Source organism: Astatotilapia calliptera, chromosome 8, assembly GCF_900246225.1.
Source record: "Astatotilapia calliptera chromosome 8, fAstCal1.2, whole genome shotgun sequence".
Taxonomy (NCBI): domain Eukaryota; kingdom Metazoa; phylum Chordata; class Actinopteri; order Cichliformes; family Cichlidae; genus Astatotilapia; species Astatotilapia calliptera.
Window position 1 is genome coordinate 4,792,182 of NC_039309.1, and position 24,713 is coordinate 4,816,894.

At 44.9% G+C, this 24,713-nt stretch overlaps 1 protein-coding gene across 3 annotated transcripts in view; it reads right to left on the minus strand.

The window, feature by feature from the left end:
* Positions 1-1,906: 1,906 nt before the first annotated feature.
* The window catches only part of srcap (Snf2-related CREBBP activator protein), a 40,266-nt gene continuing 17,459 nt past the window's right edge, over positions 1,907-24,713 (minus strand). The window contains exons 12-33 of one of the 3 annotated variants that reach the window (XM_026178029.1): positions 24,381-24,604; positions 24,083-24,260; positions 23,844-23,980; positions 18,423-18,592; positions 16,861-17,190; positions 16,536-16,722; positions 16,273-16,442; positions 15,948-16,099; positions 15,653-15,865; positions 14,942-15,106; positions 13,836-13,991; positions 13,683-13,742; positions 12,902-13,077; positions 11,384-11,697; positions 11,098-11,300; positions 10,410-10,579; positions 10,089-10,285; positions 9,356-9,470; positions 8,756-8,881; positions 7,092-7,268; positions 6,894-6,977; positions 1,907-6,718 (exon numbers count right to left, since the gene is read on the minus strand). In XM_026178029.1, coding sequence (XP_026033814.1) covers positions 1,949-6,718; positions 6,894-6,977; positions 7,092-7,268; positions 8,756-8,881; positions 9,356-9,470; positions 10,089-10,285; positions 10,410-10,579; positions 11,098-11,300; positions 11,384-11,697; positions 12,902-13,077; positions 13,683-13,742; positions 13,836-13,991; positions 14,942-15,106; positions 15,653-15,865; positions 15,948-16,099; positions 16,273-16,442; positions 16,536-16,722; positions 16,861-17,190; positions 18,423-18,592; positions 23,844-23,980; positions 24,083-24,260; positions 24,381-24,604 — 8,474 coding nt within the window. In that variant the 3' untranslated portion in view covers positions 1,907-1,948. Of the gene's footprint in view, positions 6,719-6,893; positions 6,978-7,091; positions 7,269-8,755; positions 8,882-9,355; positions 9,471-10,088; positions 10,286-10,409; positions 10,580-11,097; positions 11,301-11,383; positions 11,698-12,901; positions 13,078-13,409; positions 13,743-13,835; positions 13,992-14,941; positions 15,107-15,652; positions 15,866-15,947; positions 16,100-16,272; positions 16,443-16,535; positions 16,723-16,860; positions 17,191-18,422; positions 18,593-23,843; positions 23,981-24,082; positions 24,261-24,380; positions 24,605-24,713 lie in introns of all 3 variants that reach the window. The other 2 variants (XM_026178027.1, XM_026178028.1) reach the window with 2 other exon arrangements.

Consider the following 24,713-nt stretch of genomic DNA (forward strand, 5'->3'; position numbering starts at 1 on the left):
ATAAAAGCAGTTGATTCTCTGTTACAAATACAGAAGATGTTTCAGACCTGCCAGTTTTTCATGCTTCAGGATTTAACCTCAGCTAAGTTGGTCTGTTGGCTTCAACTGTTTTTTCTAGCTCCAACTGCATTTTTGGAGCTAGAAGTCATGATATTTGGAAGCGAAGGCATTAAGATTACATCTATAAACAAACTAATAACCTCTTGGATGACTTCTGCTACGCAGCAAACCATATTTGTCAGATACTCCATTAAGAGTTGGAGTTCGGTGAGTCGCACTAATAGAAGGTGAAGCTCAGCAGACGGTTGCAGAGCTCCAGCTCTTCTTTCTTGTGTTGGTCACAGAAATAAATCTTCATTTGGGGTAAAAAAAAAAAAAAAAATTTCAACTAATTTTTGGTCTTTTTATTCAACTGTAATTGCCATAATTTTCAAGTAAAACAATGTGGAATTACAAGGATCAAAGGAATGCAACAAAAAGAGACAGAAATCAAAGTAAGACCATCACCATAAACTACCCCCCCGCCCCCCCACCAGATATCATCTTTGCTCAAAAGTAAATCGACAATTTACAGTCATCTCAAACTGTACCAGTAATTTTATTCACATTTTTTTTTTTTTATTTTGTCCAAGTATACTTTTTTCTTTTTTTCCTTTTTTTTTTTTAAACATGAACCAAAATCGATGATGTGAGAGAAAAACAAAGTTCAGGTGAAAAATGAAACATTAATTCAGTAGCACTGATGCTCGGGGTGTTTTTCCTTTGTTTCATGTAAGGGGTGGATTTTTCCCCACATCATTTTTTGGATTAATTTGTTTTTTTAATAACCGAATAAGAGAAATTTAACACCCCTGCTTCAGGTGCTTCACAAGGCAATCTGAGGTTCAAAACCATTTGGCCACAGAGGCACTCTTAAATTCAGTTCTCAACATTTACTTGGCTTTTTGTGACAAGTAATTTTTTAAACTGCCTTTAGGACGTTTTGGGGGGATGAAAGCTGGATTTTGTGGTGTGACTAAAGATAATACATTTTCCAAACTGGAGACAAACATCGTCAGGTACCAGGAACCAATTCATCAACTTCAGTTGATGAACAAACGCATCACAACACCACGGTGTACTGAAAAAAAGCCGAGGGCCACGTTATTAAAGATGTGCAAAAGAGAAATGCAAGGCTGGATTTTCGAATCCGATGAACAGAAAGTGACATGGAGAAAATATTTTTTTTTTTAAAATAAACAAAGAGGGGGAGAGGAGGGGCCAAACAAAAAGACGAGCTCCAGCATAGTGCAGCAAAGATCACATTGACAGATCTGTTCTCTTCCTAATAACCTGGAAGAAATAATAAAATATGCATAACTTATCAACTGACTACAGAGAAACAATAGTCAGGACAGAAAATCTCAAAACCAAACTTTCTAAAACCTTCAACTTACAATACAACCGCTCACTCGAGACTTTTAAATGTCACACAAATTACTTTTCATGGGTAACCCCAGCAGAGGGCGCCGTTTAACCCTGTCTTAACAGAGCATCTGAGTGTTCCAGTCTTTTAATGATTACAGTACATTATGTGAACTAACAACTTGCACCTTTTGTCCCACCCACGCCCCACCCCCTCCGAGTCCAAGTGGTGAGTTTTATCCACGGCATGTCCACATATCTGGACGCTCGACAGCGGCGCCACCTGTTTACTGTCAGTCCAGCGTCCCTGAGCCTTCCCCCAGCGCTCAAAAGCAGAGCTGGCGTGCCCCGACTAGAAAGGGAGAGGGCCCGAGAGGCGGTGAGGTCCCTGGCTTGTGCAGCACTCAGTTTGCTCTTGTTTTTCCTCAGAGTGCAGACAAAGCAGCAACCTTGGAGATCACGTCATGCTCTCGTATCACGCTCCGCCACACCCTCGCTTCTGTTTTTTTTTTGTTTTTTTTAATTCTCCCCTTTGGCACTCCAATCATGTCTTATTGTGACGCTGTTGGCTTGAGGAGGAGCGGGTGCTTGCGGCCGGTGAGCGGGCCTGCACTGCAGCGAGTGCAGCAACACTCCGTAGCACCCTGTCTGGCGTTGACCCCTCTGTTCCCGAGCTGCTGGTCACATCCTGCGAGAGCTTCTGGGACCTCCTGCTCTCCTTGCGACTCTCTCGGTGTTGTTTCTCCTTTTTGTCACGGCTCTTTGCCCGCTCAGGGCTGCGGTCCCTCTCCCGCTCGCTGCCGGAGGAAGTGGCACGGGAGCGGGAACCTCGGTGCTCCGTGTTCTGGGAGCTGAGGGTGCGCTGGCTGCTGTTGCTGCTGCTGCGGCTTCTGCTGCTGCGTCCGCCGCAGTCGCCCTCGCCATCACTGCTCATGCTGCTGCAGGCGCTGTGGCCCCTTGACGACGATCGCGTCTCTCCCTCGCCTTCCTTGCCCCTCGAGGACTTCCTGCTCCCTCTCTCTTTCTCCTCTGGTTTAGGCCTCTTGTACTCCACCTCTAAGGGTGGAACCAGAGAGCCAGGGCACTGTCTGGTGGAGCGTGATGTAGATCGGCTCGCCTGATTGGGTGTTGAAGGTTTGCTGCTTTTGTTATTGGTCACAGAGTTGCTCTGAGGAGAGGCTGGCACACTTTTACTTTTAGGCTTTTGGTTTTTGTCCGAAGGGGCAGTGGTGGAAGTCGCAGGAGCTTTAGGGGTGAAGTCTTTCCGAGGTGTGTGGCCTGGGGTGTCCACCCTGCCTTTCATAGCTAAAAGCTTGGCTGCTGCATTGAGTGCTGAGCACCTTTTCCCTAGAACCTCTGGCTCAGGAGGTAGCGAGGGCGTGCTGTTGGTCAGCGTTTTAGTGTCCTGTGGCGGCTGTGATCCCACAGACTTCCTGGTGATCCTAACAGAAGACGTATCGCTGCCCGACTCTCCTCCTGTGGACGCATTGGCGTTGTTTGACGCATTTCTGTCCGAGCTGCGTGCTGGTTTGGCTCCCTTCCTGTCCTTGGTGCACTTTTCCTTCTCCTGATCTTGGAGCCTGCGTTTTGCTGAGCGAGTGAGCCGGTGCTCCTTCCTGCTGTTGCTGCTGTCAGAGTCGGAGGAGGAAGAGGAAAGAGACCTGGAGCGCCTCCTTCGAGAGGCAGTGGGGGGAAGGTCCGTCTCACTACCCTCTTCTATCTTCTCCTCCTCCTCCTCGCCATGTTCCTCCTTGTCCTCCTTCCCTGCCTCTGATGTAGGATCCACTCGCCTCTTCTTGGTAGGATGTCTGTTCTCGTAGGTCCTCTTGTGGTGGGCATGGCGGGTGAGGGTGGAGGTAGAGCACCCAGACGATGGCGAAGAAGAGCAAGCAGACTCCTGGCTACTCTGGCGACTAAGTGACCTTTTCTGGATAGCAGGTTTCTGATCCTCAGTAGTTTTCTCTTCTTCCAGAGGGTTAGCTTCATCTTTCGGAATGGGGGTTGTGGTTTTTGTTTCTCGTCCCACTCCTTGGGGCCTTCCTGACTCTTTGGTCTCAGAGGAACTCTCCACCTTTCTTCTTTTAGGCTGAGACTGGCTAATGTCTGAGTTTTTGTCGTCGTCTTCCTTACTCATCGCAGCTTCAGCCTCCATTTCTGTCACCTCTTCTTGGTCGCTTTTAGAAGCTGACTCTTTCTCTGTTGATGGCTCTAAAGATGGTGCAACGAGGGGAGTGGATGAGGGAGCGGATATGGGAGCAGGTGTGGCTTCCTCGGTCTGAGATGGTGCAGGAACACTTGTGGATGAAGAAGTTTGTAGCTGAGAGGAAGTGACTGCAGAGGTTTGTGTAGTGGACACGGGTGGAGCTGTTTTGGTTGTGGATGCTGTGACTGTAGCTACTGAAGCAGGGGTGATGGTTGTGGTTGTTGACCCTAGGGAAGCAGACTTTTCTGGTGATGATGTAGCTATGGTGACAGACAGTGATGCTGATGTTGTAGCTGTTACCGGAGGTGTCTTGTCAGTCTTTTCTGCAGTTTTGGGAGGAGAAGAAGAAGTGAGGACTTTGGATGGCGCTGCAGTTGAAGGTGTTGTTACTCCTTCTGCTGGGGGTGATGAAGCTGCTGAAGCCTTCTTTGCCTCTGCAGGTGTAACAGCACTTGGGGAAGTTGTAGTTGGAGGAGGCGTGCAGACTGGACTTGATGCTGAAGGCTTTTCGGGCTCTACATGTTCCTGAACCTCTGCAGTTGGTGATGCTTGTTCGGTCGGGCTTTTGTTAGCAGTCTCAATTGTCTTTGCTTTGGCTGGAGGGGAAGGTGGAGCTGTATTACCAGAAGATGGTGCCACTGTTTTGACTGGTGGTGATGTAGAAGTCTTGTCAGACACTGTCTGGATTGAGTCTAACATACTGGTTTGTGCTGTTTTTACTGGAGCTGTCACAGTCGTAGCTGTAGCTGGAGGGGTCTGCTTGGGCGAAGGTGGAGCTGGGGAGGTCTGCTTGGGCGAAGGTGGAGCTGGGGAGGTTTGCTTGGGCGAAGGTGGAGCTGGGGAGGTCTGCTTGGGGGAAGGTGTAGCTACAGGGGCTTGTTTAGGCGAAGCTGTAGCTTGAAGGCTCTGCTTGGGTAAAGATGGAGCTGGGGAGGTCTGTTTGGGGGAAGGTGTAGTTGGAGGGGTCTGCTTGGGTGAAACTGTATCCAGACTCGATACAGGATGACTGGAGGGTGTGGAGGCTAGAGAGGCTTGTGGCAAGTCCTTCACAAGAGAAGTAGTTGGAGGTGATGTCATTGCAGTGGTGACTTGTGGTGTAATACTAACTGTTACAGACGCTGTGGTAGCAGCTGTTGTGAGTGTTGGGGTGGGGTCTTTAACAGCTTTGAAAGATGACGTAGTGGGTGGAGTGGAGTGTGTAATTGGTGTGGTTGTGGTGGTGGTTGCCTCCACAGCTGGTTGAACAGCAGCATCTGAAACTGTGGAAACCACAAGTGTTGGTTTAACACCTGGAGGAGGAGGTGAGACATCGCTGACAGGTGGAGACGGAGCTGTGTTGCTGACGGGGGTGGAGGTATACGTGGAAGAAGAGAGGACTGGTGCTGGTGCTGGACTTGGAGCTGGGGCTGAAGCAACCACTTGGGGAGAGGCAGTCTCAGAGATCAGTGAGGTCACCTGGGTTGCAGGTGAAGTGGGAAGTGAGACAGGTGTGGAAACTTCATCTGACTTTGTTGAGGAGGCTGGATTTGGAGGCGGGGCCAAAGCCTCAATTTTAGTGTCTGTCTGATCAGCTTTGGTCGACTGTGAAGACCGAGTCATTTCAAAAATAGCAGCAGGAGGCGGGGTCTCTGAGATCGTCAGTTCTGTCCTGGAATCACTTTTAGATAGATCAGTGTTCTGACTCTCATTAACGGTCTCTAGCGTGGTCGTTGAGTCCTTGCGGGGACGACCCCTCTTACGTTTAGGGGACAGTGGCGGGTTTCCTTCCTCAATTGCCGAGATGGGATGTGGGCATGTGGTTGATGCGTTGTCAAGTTCAGGTAGTCTTGTGGGAGTCTTAGGGGGCCGGCCCCTCTTTCTTTTCAAAGGTGGCATGAGAGAGTTCACGCTGGACTCCGCAGCAGAGGCGGAAGCAGCGTCTCTGCCTGGTGGGATGTCCGTTTTCTTGGACTGGTTCACTCCCCGTCCTCTCCCTAGATGCTGCTCTCCCATCTGGGCAGCCATACGAGATTCGGTTTCCAATCTGCGCCGCACGGGAAGATTCCTCAGCACTGGCATGTCAGGAGACAGATGAGGAGGGGAATATGGAGGATAGCCTCTGACAGGCTGAGGGTGCACAGGCGGACTTGGGGTAGCGTCTTGGTCCAGAGGGGATTTGGTAACAGTCTCTTTAGTTTTGCCATCTGGGCTCTGTGATGCGTCCTCCTTGTTTGGCTCGTCAACAAATCCAGCACCGCTGTCCTCCGCCGTTGCCTCTTCTGAAGAGCAACCACCTCCCGTCCCACTTCCTCGCCGCCGCCTCTTTCGTGGCTCTTTCTCTTCCACCACTGTGACTAGCCGGCCCGGGAGCTTCCGCAGAACTTTGGCTGATGGTGAATCTTCAACCAGTCCCCGCAGCACTTCACCGTCAGCTGACTGCCGCTTGCGAGGCGACCGTGAGCTGGTGGAGGGAGGAGACATGGCGCAGTCTTTACTGTCATCATCCTTAGTCTGATGATCCGCCGGACAGCTGGACTCCAGCGATGACTCAGACGCCCTCCTCTCCTTCTCCACCTCCTTCTCCTCCCTCCCCGTTTTGGAGATTTTACTGTCCGTCTCCCCAGCACACTGCTGTTTCCCACCAGGGGGCGAGGCTGTAGGAGGGGAAGGCACTGGGCTGGGATGGGAGCGGTTTGGTTGAGTCCTGGTTTTGGCGTTCTGGTGATCTCTGGCGGGAGATGACGCTTTCGAAGATTTGGAGGAATCTTGAACCCGGGTGGATGATGACGTTTTGTGGTGGTCTGTGCGGGATGGGATCGTAGACGCAGAACCTGTGTCTTTGGCAGCTCCTTGTCCTCTCAGACCTGAGCGGGATCTTTCAGGCACTTCTCTGGGAGTCGTGGGCTCAGGCTCAGTTTCAGGCGAGGCCCCACGGAGTCGGCCGCTAGTCCTTGTAGAGGTGGCAGTCTTGTCCTTGGGTTTACGACCACGACGGGCTGGAGCTGGATGGGCGGGTTCAGCAGAAGTTGGTGTTGACAAAAAGTCGTCCTCGTCATCATCAGATGATGTGTGGAGCTTCAGGCCCTCCTCCTTTGCCTGGTCCAGACCCTTCCTGGCAGCCTCCACCTGTTCCTAAACACACAAGAGGAGAAGATTTTCTTTAAAGTTTTATCAAGTTAAAAATGTTTGACTTAAACCGAAATCAAATATTTTCTAGTTCTCGTTCCTGCTTTTCCCTTTATTGTCTAAATTACTTTCAAGTATTAATCACTAATTATTAAGCTGAAGTTGAAAGTTGTGATTTTACCTCAGCCTGCTTCAACTCCTCTTTGCACACATCTTCTAACGAAGCTTCCAGGAAGTTCATGGCGTAGCGCTCAATGGGAGTGAGCTAAAGACAAGCAGAGGAAAAGGTGCGTTTAAACAAATGGTAATTCAAAGATTCAGCAGAGCATTAATATTTTATTATATTATACATTTTTATAGCCGATGTGTTTTTACTCACCTGCTCCACCAGTGCGGCTATTTCCTGCTCGGCTTTAGAGAGCTCCTCCACTTCCTCCTGCTCCCCGCCGTCATCGAGCGGTATGTTTTCGTTGAACTCCGCCAGTTCGGCCACCTGCTCTGCTTTGGCCTGAGAGGCCGCCACTATGTCCTCCTCATCCTCGGCACGACACAGCGCCTGAAGCAAACAGATGGAGATAATCAGGTAAATGTCCACAAGCATGATAAATGTGGCAGGAGTTAAACTTTTTCCTGACTCTTGGATTATGTCTGCGTACAAGGGGTGAAATAAAGTTCAGGTTTTAAAAATCAAATAACTTAGCCTAGTCAAATTGGTCGAATCTCCGAAGTTATTCTATTGTATTCTTTTCAAACAGTGGTCCAGGTTAGTGAATGGAATTGGAGGAGGGGAGAAATAGCAGCTACAACACCCTGACCAGATGGAGGAGTTATTATAAATTCCGTCTCCTGCAGAGTTGGAAAAGGATGAAACTATCCATAGAGTCCAGAAATGTTTTTGTACTGGTCTATAAATGGGTTTAGTCCTGCTGTAAATTTGGGCATTTTAACACCATCGCCATCCTCATATACATGTTTACATGAATATGGGGATGGCTTGCTTTCAAAGCCAGCCTCAGATGGCTTCATTTTTAAGCCCTGGGTGTCAGCAGAAATTATCTAAACTGTGGTGCGTCCCAGCACACGGCACAGTGCAAGAACATTTTTGAAAATGTGCATTATCAAGGATTTGACATGGTGGAGGAGATCAAGAGTTCAAGTACAGCCAGGGCACAAGTAGAGGAGGAACACGACAGGAGTTCTCGTGTTAGATCAAGCGACAAAACTGGGAGCCATTAGGGATGGGAATCGAGAACCAGTTATTGAAGAAAACCAGTTCAATTACGGTTCTTGCACAATCAGCTGATTTCAGTTTGTGTCAGAGGAGGAAAATAGCGAAGCAGTCTAGAGCATGGATTTGAACATTTACTTTTATTGTACAAAAGGACGAGATGAACGGTAAAGTGGAAACTTGCATACCCAGGACAGAAACAACTGCATTATGGTGCTAACACAAAAAAAACCAACAACGGTTCTTTAAAAGAATCTGCCCAGACAGCATGCTAACGCTAAGCTAGCCAAGAACGCAGAGTGAAAGTAATGTGACAAGTAGTATAACAAAGTACTTTTTCCCAGGAGTAATTAAGTCATGTACTGCATTACTTTTGAGAAAAGTGTTCTGTGTCATAATTACTTTTTTGAGCAAAGTTTGAACACTGATCACAACAAAGACGGGAAATACCTCAACAAACATTTGACCCACAGTATACAATTGATTTGCATGAATGTAATTTCTTTGTTCCTGCTTAGATGTCAAAACAGAGCCAATGAGAACCCAGTGTTGATCAAGCAAGAATTGAATCGATGAGTAATGTCAATAAAGGAATCGCTAAATTCTTGAAAAGTCCTTGAAACAGTCCAGAAGTTCATAAGAAGATCACCTTTAACAGGAGATCTTTTTTTTTTTTAAGCTTTTCATTTCAATAGGCTGAGAGCAAAAACCTGATTCAGTTTATATTGCATCTAAGACTTTCAGTAAATGTACATTTTGTTCCTGGTAATCACCAAAAGGTGGGTGGTAAATATCCAGTACACCAAGTTTCTAACCTGCTCCAGGATGGTGGTGCTCTGCTTGTTGACGGCTTCCTCCTCCTCAGCCTGGGGCACCGACAGCTCCACCGCCGCCTCCTTCTTCTCCCCCTCATTCACATCAAACAGCTCTCTGATGGTTTGCTGAGGAACAAAGTGACAGTCGGACACATTTAGCAAAGGCAGAACGGGTTATGTGTGCTTGATGAGACAGAGAAAACAAGAGGCACTTGAACTGCTTAATGTCATCAACACACTAAACTCAAAAAGACCAATTAGAAGAAACTCCATTATACTTCAAAAAAAAAAAAAAAAGAAGAAGAAAAAAAAAAGCACAAGTAGTATTTGTATAAAAGACAGTTTGAACAAATTTAATTAAAAGGGGGATGAGGTCTCGGCCTGTCATCCAGCACTGGAAAAACATCCCTTCACATGATACCAGTGACTGTATTCAATTATGCACCAAGCACCCACCCACATGTTTGAGCGCCTTTCAACTATTAATCATGCACAGATGAATCACTGAGCTTATCCAGACACAAAAGAAGAAAGAAGGAAAAAAAAGGCTTGACTGAAGGGCATTTATTTTACAAAGAAGGCCCCGTGTAAACGTGATACCTGTTTAAAGAAGGCCGTGGTGAAGTTTCCTCCTTCGATAGCCATATCTCCCAGCATCCTCTTCTGGTTTGCCTTCTTCAAAATGTTCTCCTCCACCGTGCGCTCACTGATCAACCTGAGGAGGAACATAAAACGATTTAGTCTTTTAAAAATCACATTTCTATTTTTCACTGGGCCAATGATTATCGGGTGTATAAAACCTCCCCCCTACACCCAGATGGGTTGGTGCTGACCAGGTGGTGTGAAGCGTTTAACCAGATTCTGCAGATCTTTTAAATTCAGAGACTACTGAGCTCCAATTTCCATTTTAAACTTTAGATTTTTATTCCTACTTTTTTTTTTTGTTGCTTTTGCTTCTGAAATTATGCAAAGAAGGTAGGAGATGCTCATCAGTTTAAGTCAAACAAGATGAACGCTCGTATGTGTCAAACAGATGTTGACAACATATGTTATGTTCAATGCAGCGGCTCTGTGCTCTCAGCTTTTTGTTTCTCTTTGTGTCTTTTGTCTGTGAGTCCTCTATTGTGTATGCTTATTTATTGTATGTCTGTCTCTGTTTTATAGTATTGTGTCTGACTTTAAGCTGAGAACTACCACACGGAATTTCATTATGTGACTACATAATGACAACAAAGCATCTTAAATCTTAGCTAAGGGAGTGAGCTTTGATTTGGGAAAGTTTTTATGTGAGGATTATTTTTTTTTTAGTAAAAGCAGGGAAAAAGAAAGTCACCTATAGATGTGGACGTCGCGGGTCTGGCCGATTCGGTGGCATCGGTCCTGAGCCTGAGCATCCATGGTGGGGTTCCAGTCACTGTCGTAGAACACCACAGTGTCGGCCCCGGTCAGATTGACCCCGACGCCGCCGCTGCGGGTTGACAAAATGAAGCAGAAGATGCGTCGATCTGCATTGAAGCGCTCCATGAGCGCCTGGTGGTGGCGTGCAGAAGACAAACAGAGGAAATGAGCATCACAGACAGACTACAGCTTTCTCGTTCTTGCCTGGAAGCGGAACAGGTGAAGATTACGCTATCAAAACACCATCACTGCTGACCTGTCTCTGCTCCACCCGGGTGCTGCCGTCCAGACGGAGGTAGATGTGTCCGTGGTAGTTGAGGAACTGCTCCAGCACATCCAGCATTCGAGTCATCTGAGTGAAAATCAGCACCCTGTGGCCTCCCGCCTTCAGCTTTCGCAGCAACGTGTGGAGAGTCTGAAGCTTACCTGAAAACAGGAGACAGAAGACACAAAATGAGCCACCAGCAAGCAAAACAAGCTGCAGGAGCATAAAATTATTTAATAATCGCACATGGAGTAAACTCTTTGAAGCAGCCTTTTATGCATAAAACACAGTGGTGGAAAGAAAAGACTAACCAAATACTATTTCAAGAAAATTTAGTGCCAATTTTGCAGTACAGTCGAGAGTTTTGCTAAAGTTGTTGCCAGTGTGCATCTGGGATCGAGTCAGTGATGAGGGATGAATGGGATCTAAGCTGTGGGTGACCCCCACCTTAGTAAATGACAGTCTTATCAAACATCCTGTCAAAGGCTTATAGGTGAGAATGGATACTTAGACAGTCCTGGATTTTCCTGCTTTGTGTCACCCCTGCAAGTCAACACCGTTTTTATTTAAACCTTAGATTTTGTGATTAGGAGTATCTGATGTAGGTGTGGATTGCCACAAGGTGCTCCATGGTTTTCTGTAAAACAAAACAAAACAAAAAACCACACTGAGAACTCACCACAGTCGTACTGTATGAGCCTCAGGTCAGGGAACTGTGTCCTCATATAGGACTGGACGTGGTGGAGGCTGCGAGTGAGCGGCGTGACTTCAGCTGATAACATGGAGGAGAAGACTGCCTGCTTGTGGTTCAGAGATGGCGGAGGATGGCAGCAGTGCATGGAGATGGGTGGAGCTTCCACTGGAGGAATTGCAAATGTGTACCTAAACAAACAGCAAAGTTAGCTCCTTCTCCTTAGCTGAAGCTTTGTAATATCAAATAACCAAACGACTGTTAAGCTAAGTACCGGTCTATGATGTCACTCAGCAGCTCCAGCCGTCCTTCGATGCTGTGGATGGCCTCTCTTACAGCGTGACTGTGAAACCAGTAGTCGTGCTCGTTTTGCTGCTGTGCATACAGACAGCTGCTCTGGCCAGAGCGGCCCCACTCTCCCTGAGGGTTCAGGGCAGCAGGTGATGGACGACGACCGGGCAGGAAAGTCAGGAAGTCCAGAACCTCCTGACCGTACATGGGCTTTGCTCCACAGTGGAGTTCGTTGACTCGAAAGATGAAGTCCAGCCGGCTGTCGTGCTGCTGTTTCTCAGAGTCTGCAAGCCATGACTGTTGAGGTAAAGAGATACAAGTAAATGGAGGCTACAGAAATCAGGGCAGTGTTGACAGCATATTTAAGAAAAACATGCTCGTATATCAGGCTCAGTCTTGTTTAAATGTACAATGGAGAAAAAATGATTGTAATTGATTTCCTTTACCAGTTGGGGGCAGCGGAAATAAACTGGAAAAAAAAAAATCTACTTTGAAGTTCACATGACAAACTTATTGTTCATTGATAAACTTGACCACCGTCTGCACCACAGGAGAGGAAAAACGCTGACACTTACACTTTATTTCAACCTGATAAACTGAGCTGATCTGTTTTCTGTTCTGGTGTTTTACTGCACTTTGTCAGCTTTTTTAATCCAGTTTTATTGAGCCTGACATTTTATTCTATAAAACCAGTTTATTGTCTACTAAACAAGGTAGGCTAAATCATTTATTGCTGTATGCCGATGGTGATGAATGAATTTCAATTATTAAAAAAAAAAAAAAAAAAAAAATTGCCAAACTGGTAAACTGGCATCAGAGATGTATATAATTTATTGACATGCTTCAATTTAACCAATAACATTTAAAGATCATAGATTATGGTTTTTAATGTTCCCATACCGCCTTAATCTAAACATTGTGATCCACATAAAGACTTCAAAAACACTTTTACAAGTCGGCTACTGAAGTGCAAAAACCTGTTGGAACAGTTTGGGTATGGCAGCTATGAGTATAACAAACTTATCCTGATGTAAAAGCAAAATAATGAACCTTTAATTTTCTTTGTGGAAGCTTTTCTAAAAGTCTCACGGAGCCAGTATCACAAGCCGGAACATGTCAAATCCATACCTGTGCGTAACAGTGAAACCTCTTTGATTATGTAGTTTTATTTTAGTGAGCTGAGCCCTGCTGACTGAATGCTATGATCAAACTTGTCTTTACAACTCCATCGCTCTGAGATTTGGCACACATAAAGTTTGGTTTGTTTGTTGTTGTTTTTTTAAACTGATGTTTCATGCATCTTTTCAGTTTAGAAACGTCCCGGTTCATGTCTACATAGCGCTGATGCATGGTTCCAAAATAACAGGACATTAGATTGTCTCAGTACAGGGGGGCATTTATTTTAACTAGGTGAAGAGGTATTGGGTAACACCTCAAAAAAAATGATTGCAGATGCTTTAAATATCTAAAAGGTGAAGTCCAAGAGGGACAAACTGCTTACCATGTAGAAAGGCGAACGGGGAGCAGGACGAGGCACCTTCCTGGGTGGAGGGAAGGCTTTTGCACCCAGATTGGACTTTGACTTTGTGCTAACTGCTGTCTGACTGCTGCTGCTACTTTCCCGCGGTGTTGCTGAGGTCTTTGGAGCAGAAGAAGAGGCGCTCACCTGAGCTGGAGCTGCAGAAAGACAGAAGAGAAAACAGCCTCCTGTAAAAAACTCAATACGGATTTGCTTTAAAGTCAATTTCACTTTTATTTCTTCTTCTTTTGCATCTCTGTTTTATTCGATTTCAAATCCAATTATTTTCATTACTTAAAAATACCTTTTTGCATGCCTGTATGTTTCATTATACATTAAATTTTATTAACTTGCAGCAGGTTGTTAGGGAAAAGAAGAAATAAAGCTTAAAAACTGGACCCAGCTCGGTTTGTCATGCAATCTTCATTTCATCTGAATTCAATCTGAATTTCAGCTCAGTGAGAATAACAGCTCAAGCCCGTTCTCTCACCTGGCTGTTCTGTGCTCGATGGAGGAGGAGGCTGCACTACTTTGAGGACAGGGCGAGGGGGTTGGGGCTGGTTCGGGGCTGAGCTAGGGTTTCTGGGAGGAGCTATGGTGTAGTGGGCGGTAGCAGGACCAGGGGTGCGCTGGGCAATTTGCAGTGGAGCGGTGTTCCTGACGGGGGTCGTGTTGGCGTGTGGGTGCAGGGAAGGGGATGGCTGGGGAGCGACACGAGGGGAAGGGGCCACAGCCAGGGTGGGCACAGGCCCGCCCTCCTTGCCTGTTGACTGACGCACAACGATCTTCACGACCCCAGGGCTGCTCACCATGGTTGAGGACACTGGAAAACATTAAATATACAAACATGGGTTACATATATCCAGCAGGAAGTCTCATACTTAAAATAAAAGGAGGAGGGAGAAGGATTTAACACCTTGAGAGGTGGTGTTGTGTGGCAGGCGATTAGCAGGGGGGGCAGCAGAGGGATTGTTTGCAGGGTGTGTGCTGACTGTACTCTGGACAGCCACCTGTGCAGGTTGGCTGATGAGGTGATGCTGCACGCCACCGGGGACCAGGTTTATCACATTACCTGTAGAGTGACAGTGAACCAGACTGTTATAAGGACTTTAATTATTCCCTAATTATGGGACGGGATGGGATTTATGTAAATAAGAAATCAATCACAATTATGGGACAATGGTAAATGGCCTGTATTTATATAGCGCTTTACTAGTCCCTAAGGACCCCAAAGCGCTTTACATATCCAGTCATCCACCCATTCACACACACAATCACACACTGATGATGGCAAGCTACATTGTAGCCACAGCCACCCTGGGGCGCACTGACAGAGGCGAGGCTGCCGAACACTGGCGCCACCGGGCCCTCTGACCACCACCAGTAGGCAACGGGTGAAGTGTCTTGCCCAAGGACACAACGACCGAGACTGTCCAAGCCGGGGCTCGAACCGGCAACCTTCCGATTACAAGGCGAACTCCCAACTCTTGAGCCACGATCGCCCTTGGGTGACAATAACAGTCATCAGTTAAATGAAGCAGACCAATGTGGATTATCTTCTGATTGAAGGATTAAAAGACTTTGGCATAACTGAATATAAAGCAGTCCAGCTGCAGTGGGATTCTGCAAAAATCCAAAAACATATAATATCTTTAATCTTTAGTCTGATTTCAAATCAGATAAAAATGAGGTCAAAGGATATCCTGGTCCCATTTAAACTATAACCACAATAGATAAATGCTATCAAACTTCCAGGGCCTGTATGGCTAAATTTAGTATATTTACATGATTGCACCCAAGTTTTCTTGTTAATTAACATGCATAGAATATTTTGACTCAGAAGTAATCCTGGCATCAAAATGTAGGTAAAAATGATAATACAACTTGTTTTGAGCAGCCCCCTATCCCAAACAGCAATATGACACTTTGAAGTTCAAACAAAACGAGGTATTACACCTTTTACTAACCATAAAATCTGATCGGTGAAAACTAGAAAACCCACAGTTAGTGGGAGACACCAACCTTGAACTGGGCGTGAGGAAGCTGCTGGAACTTGGTGGATCTGTGCTCCAGACAGAGTCAACTTGTTGCCCTGAAGCTGGAAGGTGACTGGTTTGCTTCCTTGACACGACGACACAGGCCGACCTGCCAGAGAAGCCAGCTGGGCTATACTTACTACCTCCCCAGCTTAGGAAGAAAAATAAGAGACACGTAGGTAAGAAATAATAATTCATTCACTTTACCACAAATTAATTTAATTATGAATGAATGACAGAGACCTGTACTGCATTTAGTTAATAAAAATCCCCCAAATACCTTTTGTTTTCTTACTGAATGGTCGAAAATAACAGAACACACAGACTCCTGTAACTAAAAGTAGACTAATCTCTTTCTTGTATGTTAATGGTTGATCCATTTTTAGAAGTTGCAAAGTGTGTTTGAGATTTTCTAAGCACTGCCATCTTTATTTTTCACCTGCACCTTAAGAAACAACCTGAGGCAGAGTACACACTGTGTTCCTGTGTGGTTTTTACCCAGCAATGAAAATGAGTAAACAATCATTAAATTGAAATCTAAACCGAGACGCTCAAAATATGCTTCATCTAAAGAGAGAAATGGACGAGACTTACATTTTGAACAGGAGCTCATGAAACTGTCCCCAGGCTCAGAGTTTTAATGAGATAATACTTCAACAACATCACAGCTTATCTGCTTTGAAATAAATGTACTTACAAGGCAACCTAGCTTGCATATCTGGACTAAGCAGGACCCTCTGGGGCATGACATTGCTGGGGTTTGGACTCGGCTGAGCTGGGATAGTGGCTGTGCAGGGAGCAGTGGGAGGCCGTACAGTCAGCATCGCTTTTGGAGCATTGGACCTCACTGCAGTTTGAGCGGTAGGATGAAGAGATGGGCGAGGAGGAGTGGATGCGACTGAACAGACCACTGAAATTTAACAAAAATACATTAGAAAAAACGTGCAAAATTTATGTTTCACCTTTTTAAGGGTGTTTCATTCCTTGCTTACCCTGCTGAACTACAGGAGCGGGTGCAGGAGCTGAGGTGACTTCAGTGACTGGAGGTGGTTTGGGGGTCTGTGCTGCAGGGGGGACGGAGCAGGTAGGTTTGTTCATCAGGAGAACTGGGCGATTATCACCTTTAGGAGGCGGCTGAAACATTCTGAAAGAGGACACACATAAAATATGGGAACTACTGCACTTAGGACAATAATTATATCATGTAATAAATGTCACAGGTATGGTAACACAGGTAACGTAGAAAACCAAAATACATGTAAATTTGCAAGTATCCAAATCTGCATTTTTCTTTTCTTTCTTTTTTTCCCCCTTTACCTGTTGACTTTCATGCGGACTGGTTTGGGCCTTGGAGGAGGTTCGGGGGACTCCATGATCTCCTGGATTAGTTGGCGACTGGCCCTGTAGCGTGGCAGGAAGACATCTGCCTGGTAACGGGACACGCGGCTCTCCAAACCAACAAGGTCAAACATGGAAACGTCGCAGCGCTGAGAATGCAAAAGCAAGTTAGAATAGATTAAAAATCACGCCATCAGGCTCAACTTTCTGAACAAATGAAAGCTTTTTATTTTCAGGCTTACCTTCAAAGGAGATACCTCCAGGGCGTCATGCACCAGAGAGGCTGTGTGGAAAATAATGGGTTGCATGATGAAGGGAGACTGGATGGGTCGAGGGTCAAAAAGGTTGGGATGATTGCACACTTTGCGAAGCTGCATGAGGATGTTAATCACAGACATGAAGTGACCACTGGCCAGCGTTTCCCTGGTCCTGTAAATCAGATGGTTTAGGGTCAAATTCAATTACATTTTTTTTTTTCCAGTTTCACCTTCTTTTGGTGACTACGTTTCAAAACACAAACTAAATTTACATTAACTTTGAATTCCTCCTGCTGAGTCAGTAACTTACGATGCCTGCGCCATGAAGTCATCGTAGAGGAATCGCTGTCTCTTGGACAGACGGCAGCGCACCACATGCTCATATTTCTTGGGCATCTGCTTCTCCACGTCAGCCTTGATCCTCCTGAGCAGGAACGGCCTCAGCACCTTGTGAAGCCTCTTAACCAGGCCTTCGTTGTACTCCTGACTGCCCTCGATCATTCCCGTCAGCGGGTTGGAGAACCACTCTTTGAACTCGCGGTGGGACTGGAAGACGTGGGGCATGAGGAAATGCATGAGGGACCAGAGCTCCATCAGGCTGTTCTGTAGAGGGGTTCCTGTCAGCAGCAGTCGCCGGTGGCTATGATCAGCACAGACACGAGGAGAGACGTAAATAAAAAAGTCGTATCATTCAAGCTTCAGGTGAGTACGAAGAGGAAAATAAGAGTTTTCAGCTGCTAAAGATATCAAACATGCTTTAACTCATTTTAGCCACATGGGTGCAGCAAGCTGAGAACGCAATCTTCACCCCATAAAGAGTTTATAACATCCATCAAACAAATAACATAACCATTTATTTGGAGTCGTGTTTCTGTCTGCTGGAATAGTCTAAATCATAAAACTCTTTTTAAAACCCAAATATGCCACAGCATTAAAGCCACTGACAGGTGAAGTAAATAACACCACGTCCTGCTGGGAAATCCTGAGGTTCATGTAGAAATATTTTTGCGGTTACACCGTCGGCATGGCTACGCTCATCTCACTGGGGCTGAGTATCAATTTAGATTATAGATTATTTTTAAAAAAGCTTTTAGTGCACAATCCACGCTGAAGTGTGCATCTTGCAGCACATCTTTATTTGCTTTAAAGCTCACAAACCAACATTTTGATGCTGAACATGAGAGGCACTCTCAAACTTCTAACGGATCTTTTTTTTTAATATGCTGTGCAAGTATTTCTCTATTCAGCTGGTACTGTGAAACATCCTAATACTGATGATGTTGTAATCTTGATTTATCATCGGAGCGAATCGCTGCAGCCTGTATAAAGGTGTGCGTTCTCAGAGCGTGCATCTATTCATGTGCACAAGCGCCAGGCTCTTTGGAGCGCCACACAACAGTGAGAAATTACCACCAGCTGGCCCCGGCCACCAGCCAAATGATGACAATCATTTTGAAAAGAACAAACACTTTTAAATGTGAAGATATTTACACACAACTGTGGCCTGTAGATTAACAGTTCAGTGCATTTCAAATACATTCAAAGTCAAATGGTACTGAGTGACACCATGTCTTTGAAAGCATTATAGAGAAAGGAGGATGATTTTCTTCAATAAGAATCAGAAGTTGTACATACAAATATTCATGTTTGCTGTCCATGAGTCTAAATACCCCCAAAATATATCTGTAAATCTTTTTTTTTTTTCATTAAAATGCAAAAAAAAGATTTTTATTTTATTTATTTATTTTTTTTTTAAACAAAAAACTACTTTGGAATTTAGTGTAAAAAAAATCCAGAGGCCATGCCTCATCCACTGAGCCCCAGGTTTCACTCTCTGATGTGGGCCCATATACACAAACAGTCTCCACTGACCTGTTGAAGTTCAGCAGACTCTGCCAGCGCTGGGACTTGAAGTTCTTGATGTTCTGGGCCTCATCGAGGATCAGATAGCGCCAAGACTTTCGCCTGAAGGCCTGGTGATCCTGCAGCACCAGCTTGTAAGAAGTGATGCAAACGTGGAAAGCATTTGGCTTTGTCCAGCCCTAAGAAGAGAAAGTGTAACAGAGTGGCTTATTATTTTCCAGCACTCAGTTTTTCACTTTATACAGTATCTGTCAAACATGTCAACAGTTGCTGGAAATTAGGAATTCGTCAATGCAAGACAGGAATCATATCGGTGGGAAAAGTTAAACAAATCAATCCATAACTGTATAAAGTTATGGAACTGAAAATACCAGAAGACCCCAGTGTATGATGTCAGGTTTAACACTTGTTGGGAAGCTTTTAGTTCTTTATTTTAAGTTAGCATAACCAGTAGTCGCAAACTTGATTAATACAATCTTTATGTCGCTCTGGCAGGAGGTGCACAGACTCTAAATGACAACAATATGCAGTAACGTCGCTCGTGTTGCAGTTACGGGTGACGTATTGGCATTAACACAGTAACCAGTAAGCATTTTAACTTGTGCCTCGCTGTAGTCTACCCCTAAATATAGGCAAATATAAATAAATACCCCAGTCTTAGTGCTAAAAAGGAAAAGGAAGAAGTGTGAACAAGAAACTAATTGACAAACTGCTGCAGTATCTGCACTCCTGAAATTTAAACAATCACTGAAACATTTGTGTTGTGGCTTGTATCAAAAATGAAGACAAACTGTTGAAGCTGAACTAAAGAATGTAAATAAATTAGGTGGATAAAATAAACAGTCTTAGTTTAGTTCCACGCATCATCTTAACCATTTATCAAACTTGGGGGCCTAAACCTGCTGCAGTAGAGAAAAACCTGAACAGGTCAGCAGTCTATGACAGGACATTTATGCTTACATCCTCATCTACGACCAATTTAGAATCAACAATTAGCATGTCTGTCTTTGGATTTTAGGAGGACCATGTTACTAATGGTCCCACCCTGGATTATTTTACTAATTAAAACCACTCCAGTAAATTTAGATTATTTGACATTTTAATTTATTACATTTTGGTTTTTAAAGTTAGGAATCCCTGAATCTTCTGTTGGATTTCCTCATTAAACTCCTTATTGGATTCTAGTTAGATTTTGGTTGATTTAGAGATTTACTTTATTGTGCTAGGTCAGGGGTAGGCAACTCCAGGCGTCGAGTGCTGGTGTCCTGCAGGTTTTAGATGTGTCCTTGATCCAACACAGCCTATTCAAATGGCTAAATGACCTCCCCAACATATCTTGAAGTTCTCCAGAGGCCTGGTAATGAACTAATCATTTGATTCAGGTCTGTTGACACAGGGTGAAATCTAAAACCTGCAGGACACCAGCACTCGAGGTTTGGAGTTGCCTACCCCTGTGCTAGGTTGTTTTTCATGTTTTGGCTGCTCTGAAACCTGACTGAGGCAAGCATAATGTTGTCCTTCACATAAAAGAGCGATTGCCGAATCTCTTTCTCACAAAGAGAAACCCAGCTTATTAATTTAAGACTGGTATCAGATCAGTGCTCGTATCAGCAGAAACCCCAAACCCCAGATATCCAAACTTATCGATATTGAACCGTTCGATACAGTGCTTTCGGTTCGGTACGCATATGTATCGAACAATACAAAATTTGTAATTTATTTTATCAACTTTCCTTCTGACGATGCTGTCTGTGTTGAGCACTCAGTGAATCTGCGTTCGACTACTCCGCCTAGGCTGCACTGTCGAGCGCAGATCCACTGAGCGTTCAACACAGACAGCATCATCAGAAGGAAGAGCGCAGGGCAAGCTAGCGAGACAGAAGTTAAGCTCTCCTTGCAACATGGCAAATTGAACCTCCCCCACCCTCATTCAGATCTGGCGTTTGGAATTATTTTGGTTTTCATGTGAGGTATGACCCTGAAGGTAAGCGCGTCATGGCCTAAAGTAAAACAGTATGTTGGATGTGCCACGCAATCCTCAATTACAAGGGTGGGGACTAGTGTGTTAGCGCAGTTAGCTCGTTAACGTGTTGGCTGTCTAGCCCCATGCACGGGGCGATCAAGGGTAGCTCGTTAACGGAGATTTGCCGTGTTGTGGCGTTAACGACATTTCAACGAGATTAACGCTGACAGCACTAGTGGGAACACAACGAATATGACTGCACATTTACGCTGACATCATCCTAGTGCAAAGACAAGTGGAAGCAGACAAAAAAAAACAAGTATGCATGCTACAAACTTTACCCGAGTCATTTAGACAGCCGTTAGCACATGATTCTCCTTATGGGGACCTGATATGTTTAATATTGTGGCGAGCTCAGACAAGGAGGAGACGGAGGTGTCGTTTGGTCTTGCTTCCCGTGAGCTAGCCAGGGAGCACAGCCGTTTGACATCTGCAGAAGAACACTGCCGCTAGCTAACTGCTCATCGCGGCAACCGCACAGCAACAACAACAACACACAGGGCGCCCTCTGACCCTGGAAGGACACACCGTCGCAGCGAGAGGGCGTCATCCGTCACTATGGCAACATAAACAAAACATAACTGTACAAACAGAACCCCGAACAGCCCTGACCCAATACATAGCCCCCACCTAAGGGGTCAGTCGTCCCCGACGACCCCATTACCCCACACAAAGTCCTGCAAATGTCCAGGTGCCTTCTTTTGGCGCACCGGCCGGTCACGACCGGCGGGGGAAAAAGTCACTCGGGTCAGAACATGGGGTGCCACCATCATCCCACTTCTGACACCAATGTGGCGAGCTCAGACAAGGAGGAGACGGAGGTGTCGTTTGGTCTTGCTTCCCGTGAGCTAGCCAGGGAGCACAGCCGTTTATTGACATCTGCAGAAGAACACTGCCGCTAGCTAACTGCTCATCGCGGAAACCGCACAGCAACAACAACAACACACAGGGCGCCCTCTGACCCCGGAAGGACACACCGTCGTAGCGAGAGGGCGTCACCCGTTACTATGGCAACATAAACAAAACATAACTGTACAAACAGAACCCGGAACAGCCCTGACCCGCTACAATATGCTGCTGAGAATATAGCCCAGAAGAAGCGTATAGTATAGCTTTTATTTTGGAAAGAGCCATTTCTCTGTAATAAACTCTCTTTTCCAAAGATGAGTGATTCCTCAATCAGATACAGGGCTTGCAAAATCGCCTGCCTGACATCCCGGGGCTAGCGACATTGTAGGAAGGAAAAATATATGTCAATGCTTTTGCATTCTTTCGGAAATGTAGCTGGGTAATTATGTCATTGGCTTCGGTGAGCCACTGTCAATATGTGACATATTGAAATCGCGTTTGAATTTGCGCTTGTTTTTTGCTTTCACTTTGCAATCGCGCGAACTGTGCATAGAGAGTGACAGCACTGATTGGTGAGTGATGATAATTTGCGCACCAATTCCTCTGACATGGTATTATCAATCGTTAGCTTACTATGCAAACATGACAAGTGAAATCTCCCGCAGCAAGCTTAAACATATGAGAGGTTGATCGCGCAGAGAATCGCTGACCGTTGTGTGTGTGTGTGTGTGTGTGTGTGTGTGTGTGTGTGTGTGTGTGTGTGTGTGTGTGTGTGTGTGTGTGTAAGTAAAAGCAGCAGGATATATATTTTAGTTCTGCTGAGCCAAATAAGACAGGTCAGGGTGAAGAAGTGACAGCCAAAGAAAAGTTTACCACAAAACGGAAAAGTTATGACAAATCAAACTATAAGGCAAAAAGAAAGTGCAGCTTTATGGTTTCATGGACAAAAGAATTTCTGTGGCTTTAATATGACGAGCTATATAACCGGGGATGCACATAAGTGGTCCGCAGGTGCGCATTCGCTGTCACAAAAAAACCAACAAAAAAAAAAAAAAAACGCGCACAAGATATGAAGTTGCAACGCGTGTTTGCATACATAAGATTTTCTGGAGGAGGACAGACATCTGTTTAGAACTCTTAAAGATGTCGAAGAAGCTCCTTTAAGCAATTACTTTGGTGTTCCTCCACCTCCAAACAAATGTCAGGAGTCCGAACCACAAAAGAAGCACGTATTCTCGGAAAAGTGGTTGCAGGAGGTGAGCTGGCTTCAAACAAATGATGAACGCACAGAGATGTGGTACAGAGATGTGGTGCGGAATGTGCCGTGAAAATCCCACTCTAGCGGACAAAAACAGTGCTTTTTATATGGACGCAAACGCGCGTTGCAACTTCTTATCTGGTGCGCGTCTTTTATTTTGTCAGCGAATGCGCACATGTTCTGCCGGGTGTGTTGTTGGTTTTCTCTCGATTTCTGAGTCGACAAGCGCCTTTGTTACTGGGACCAGTCATTTTAAGAAAGGCCCCCATTAGAACCCATGAGAAATGCATTATTGCTCAGTCTGCAATATCTTTCCCAGAACAAACACCAATTGCAAATAACATACTAAAAATAAACCTAAAAAAATCTGTTTAGAACAACGTACTATGTTGCAAAGAGTGAACTACCACTGGCAAAATTTAGCAGTCTTTGCAAACGTCAAAAAGCAAATGGCCTCAATCTTGGTTCCACTTGTCTCTTACCCGTGACTTCAGTGGAAATTTCAAATTCAGGATCTGACACAGACTGATTCATGTCCTACACAGTTCTTACAAGTTCATAGAAATTTCTGTTCAATTAGAACCAAGTATTTGAGTTGATGATTGTAATTTTTATACAATGTTGTAATTTGTTTTTCAACAATTTTTTGATTAATGTTTTGTTTCCTTTACAATATTATACTTTAATGTATAATATTGTAAAGGAAACAAAACAGGAAACAAAACATCAATCAAAAAATTGCTCTATTTTTTATTCAGGCTACTTACATTTATTTTGGGCTACCAAAAACTGAAGAGTCCCAGCCCGAAGAGCTACCAGGGATTTTGAAATTTTGAGAGCCCTGAGATTTTTTTTTTTTTTTTTTTTTTAATTACTTTTGTTTCAGCAACATTAAATTTAAAAACTGTACTTTTGAGTTAAAAAAAATATATATATATATATATAAATAAATAAAAGCTGGATCAGTGCCTCTGTTTTTTCCTGGGATACACACTAATCTACATCACTGTAAATAAGCCACAGTCAAAATTAAGACAGCAGTATGTAAGGAGAAACAAAATTATTAAGAGTAAGTCAAGCAGCAGGCAAACTAAGAACAAACAATTGATAAACAAGACGACTCAGCAGATAAGTAACACGGGGAGTTAAAGACTGACAAGAACAATCTGCAGTATATCACAGATGACAGCAGTAAAGCCAGGAGGGAGAGACTAAAAGTAAATGAGAGCAGACAAAGCAGCACATCACACTCATCTAACAAAGGAAAATGAGCCGCCTGCAGAACCAGCAAACTGAGTACCTGTCTCTTTAACTTTCTCTCCTTTTGACTGCCAAAATACGTAAGGATTTTAAACCCTGGACACCAGCGCTTCAGCTCCATCTCCCAGTTTAACATTACGCTGGTGGGGACGATGATGAGGTGAGGGCCCCAGTTACCTAATAACACCAAATGAAACAGGACAGTGTATTAATCACAAATAACACTCCAACAACCAAAGTTTTGTAACTCTGTACATATAAGAAGCCGCAGTCTGTTACCTTTCTCACAGGCGAGGTGAGCCAGCAGAGCAATAGTCTGGATCGTCTTGCCGAGGCCCATCTCATCAGCCAAAATGCCGTTTAGCTTTTTCTCATACATGGTGACCAACCAGTCGAGACCGATGTGCTGATACTCTCGTAATGTGCCATGAAGCAGAAATGGAATGGGGGTCTTGACCTTAAGTTGTAGAGAAAGTTGAAACAACTGTGACTCAGATCTGCAGAAGAGTTTAATCTACACTTTTCCTCCATCTGATAAAATGACTGAAATATACATTTTTAATATTTAAAGACTGACCTTTGTGGTAGCTAAAGTGTAGCCTTTGGGCTGCAGGCTCTCTGCAGTAGCAGCAATGTGACTGATCTCCTTCTTTGGCCGCGAGCCAGAGGAAGACGGGCTGCTGTCTCCCTCCTTCAGCAAAACCTCCATCCCTTCATCTCCACACTCCTCTTCGTCTTCCTCCTCACTCTCTTCCTCATCCTTCTCGCTCTCCTCATCTTCAGCACTGTCGCCTGGTGAATCTGAGAGGAGAACATTTGAAATGATTAATGAATTAATAATAAATTAAAGCAGCAAAACAAACTTGAAACAGACGTAAGAAGGAAAACATTTTCTGAAAGCTTCTGCTCA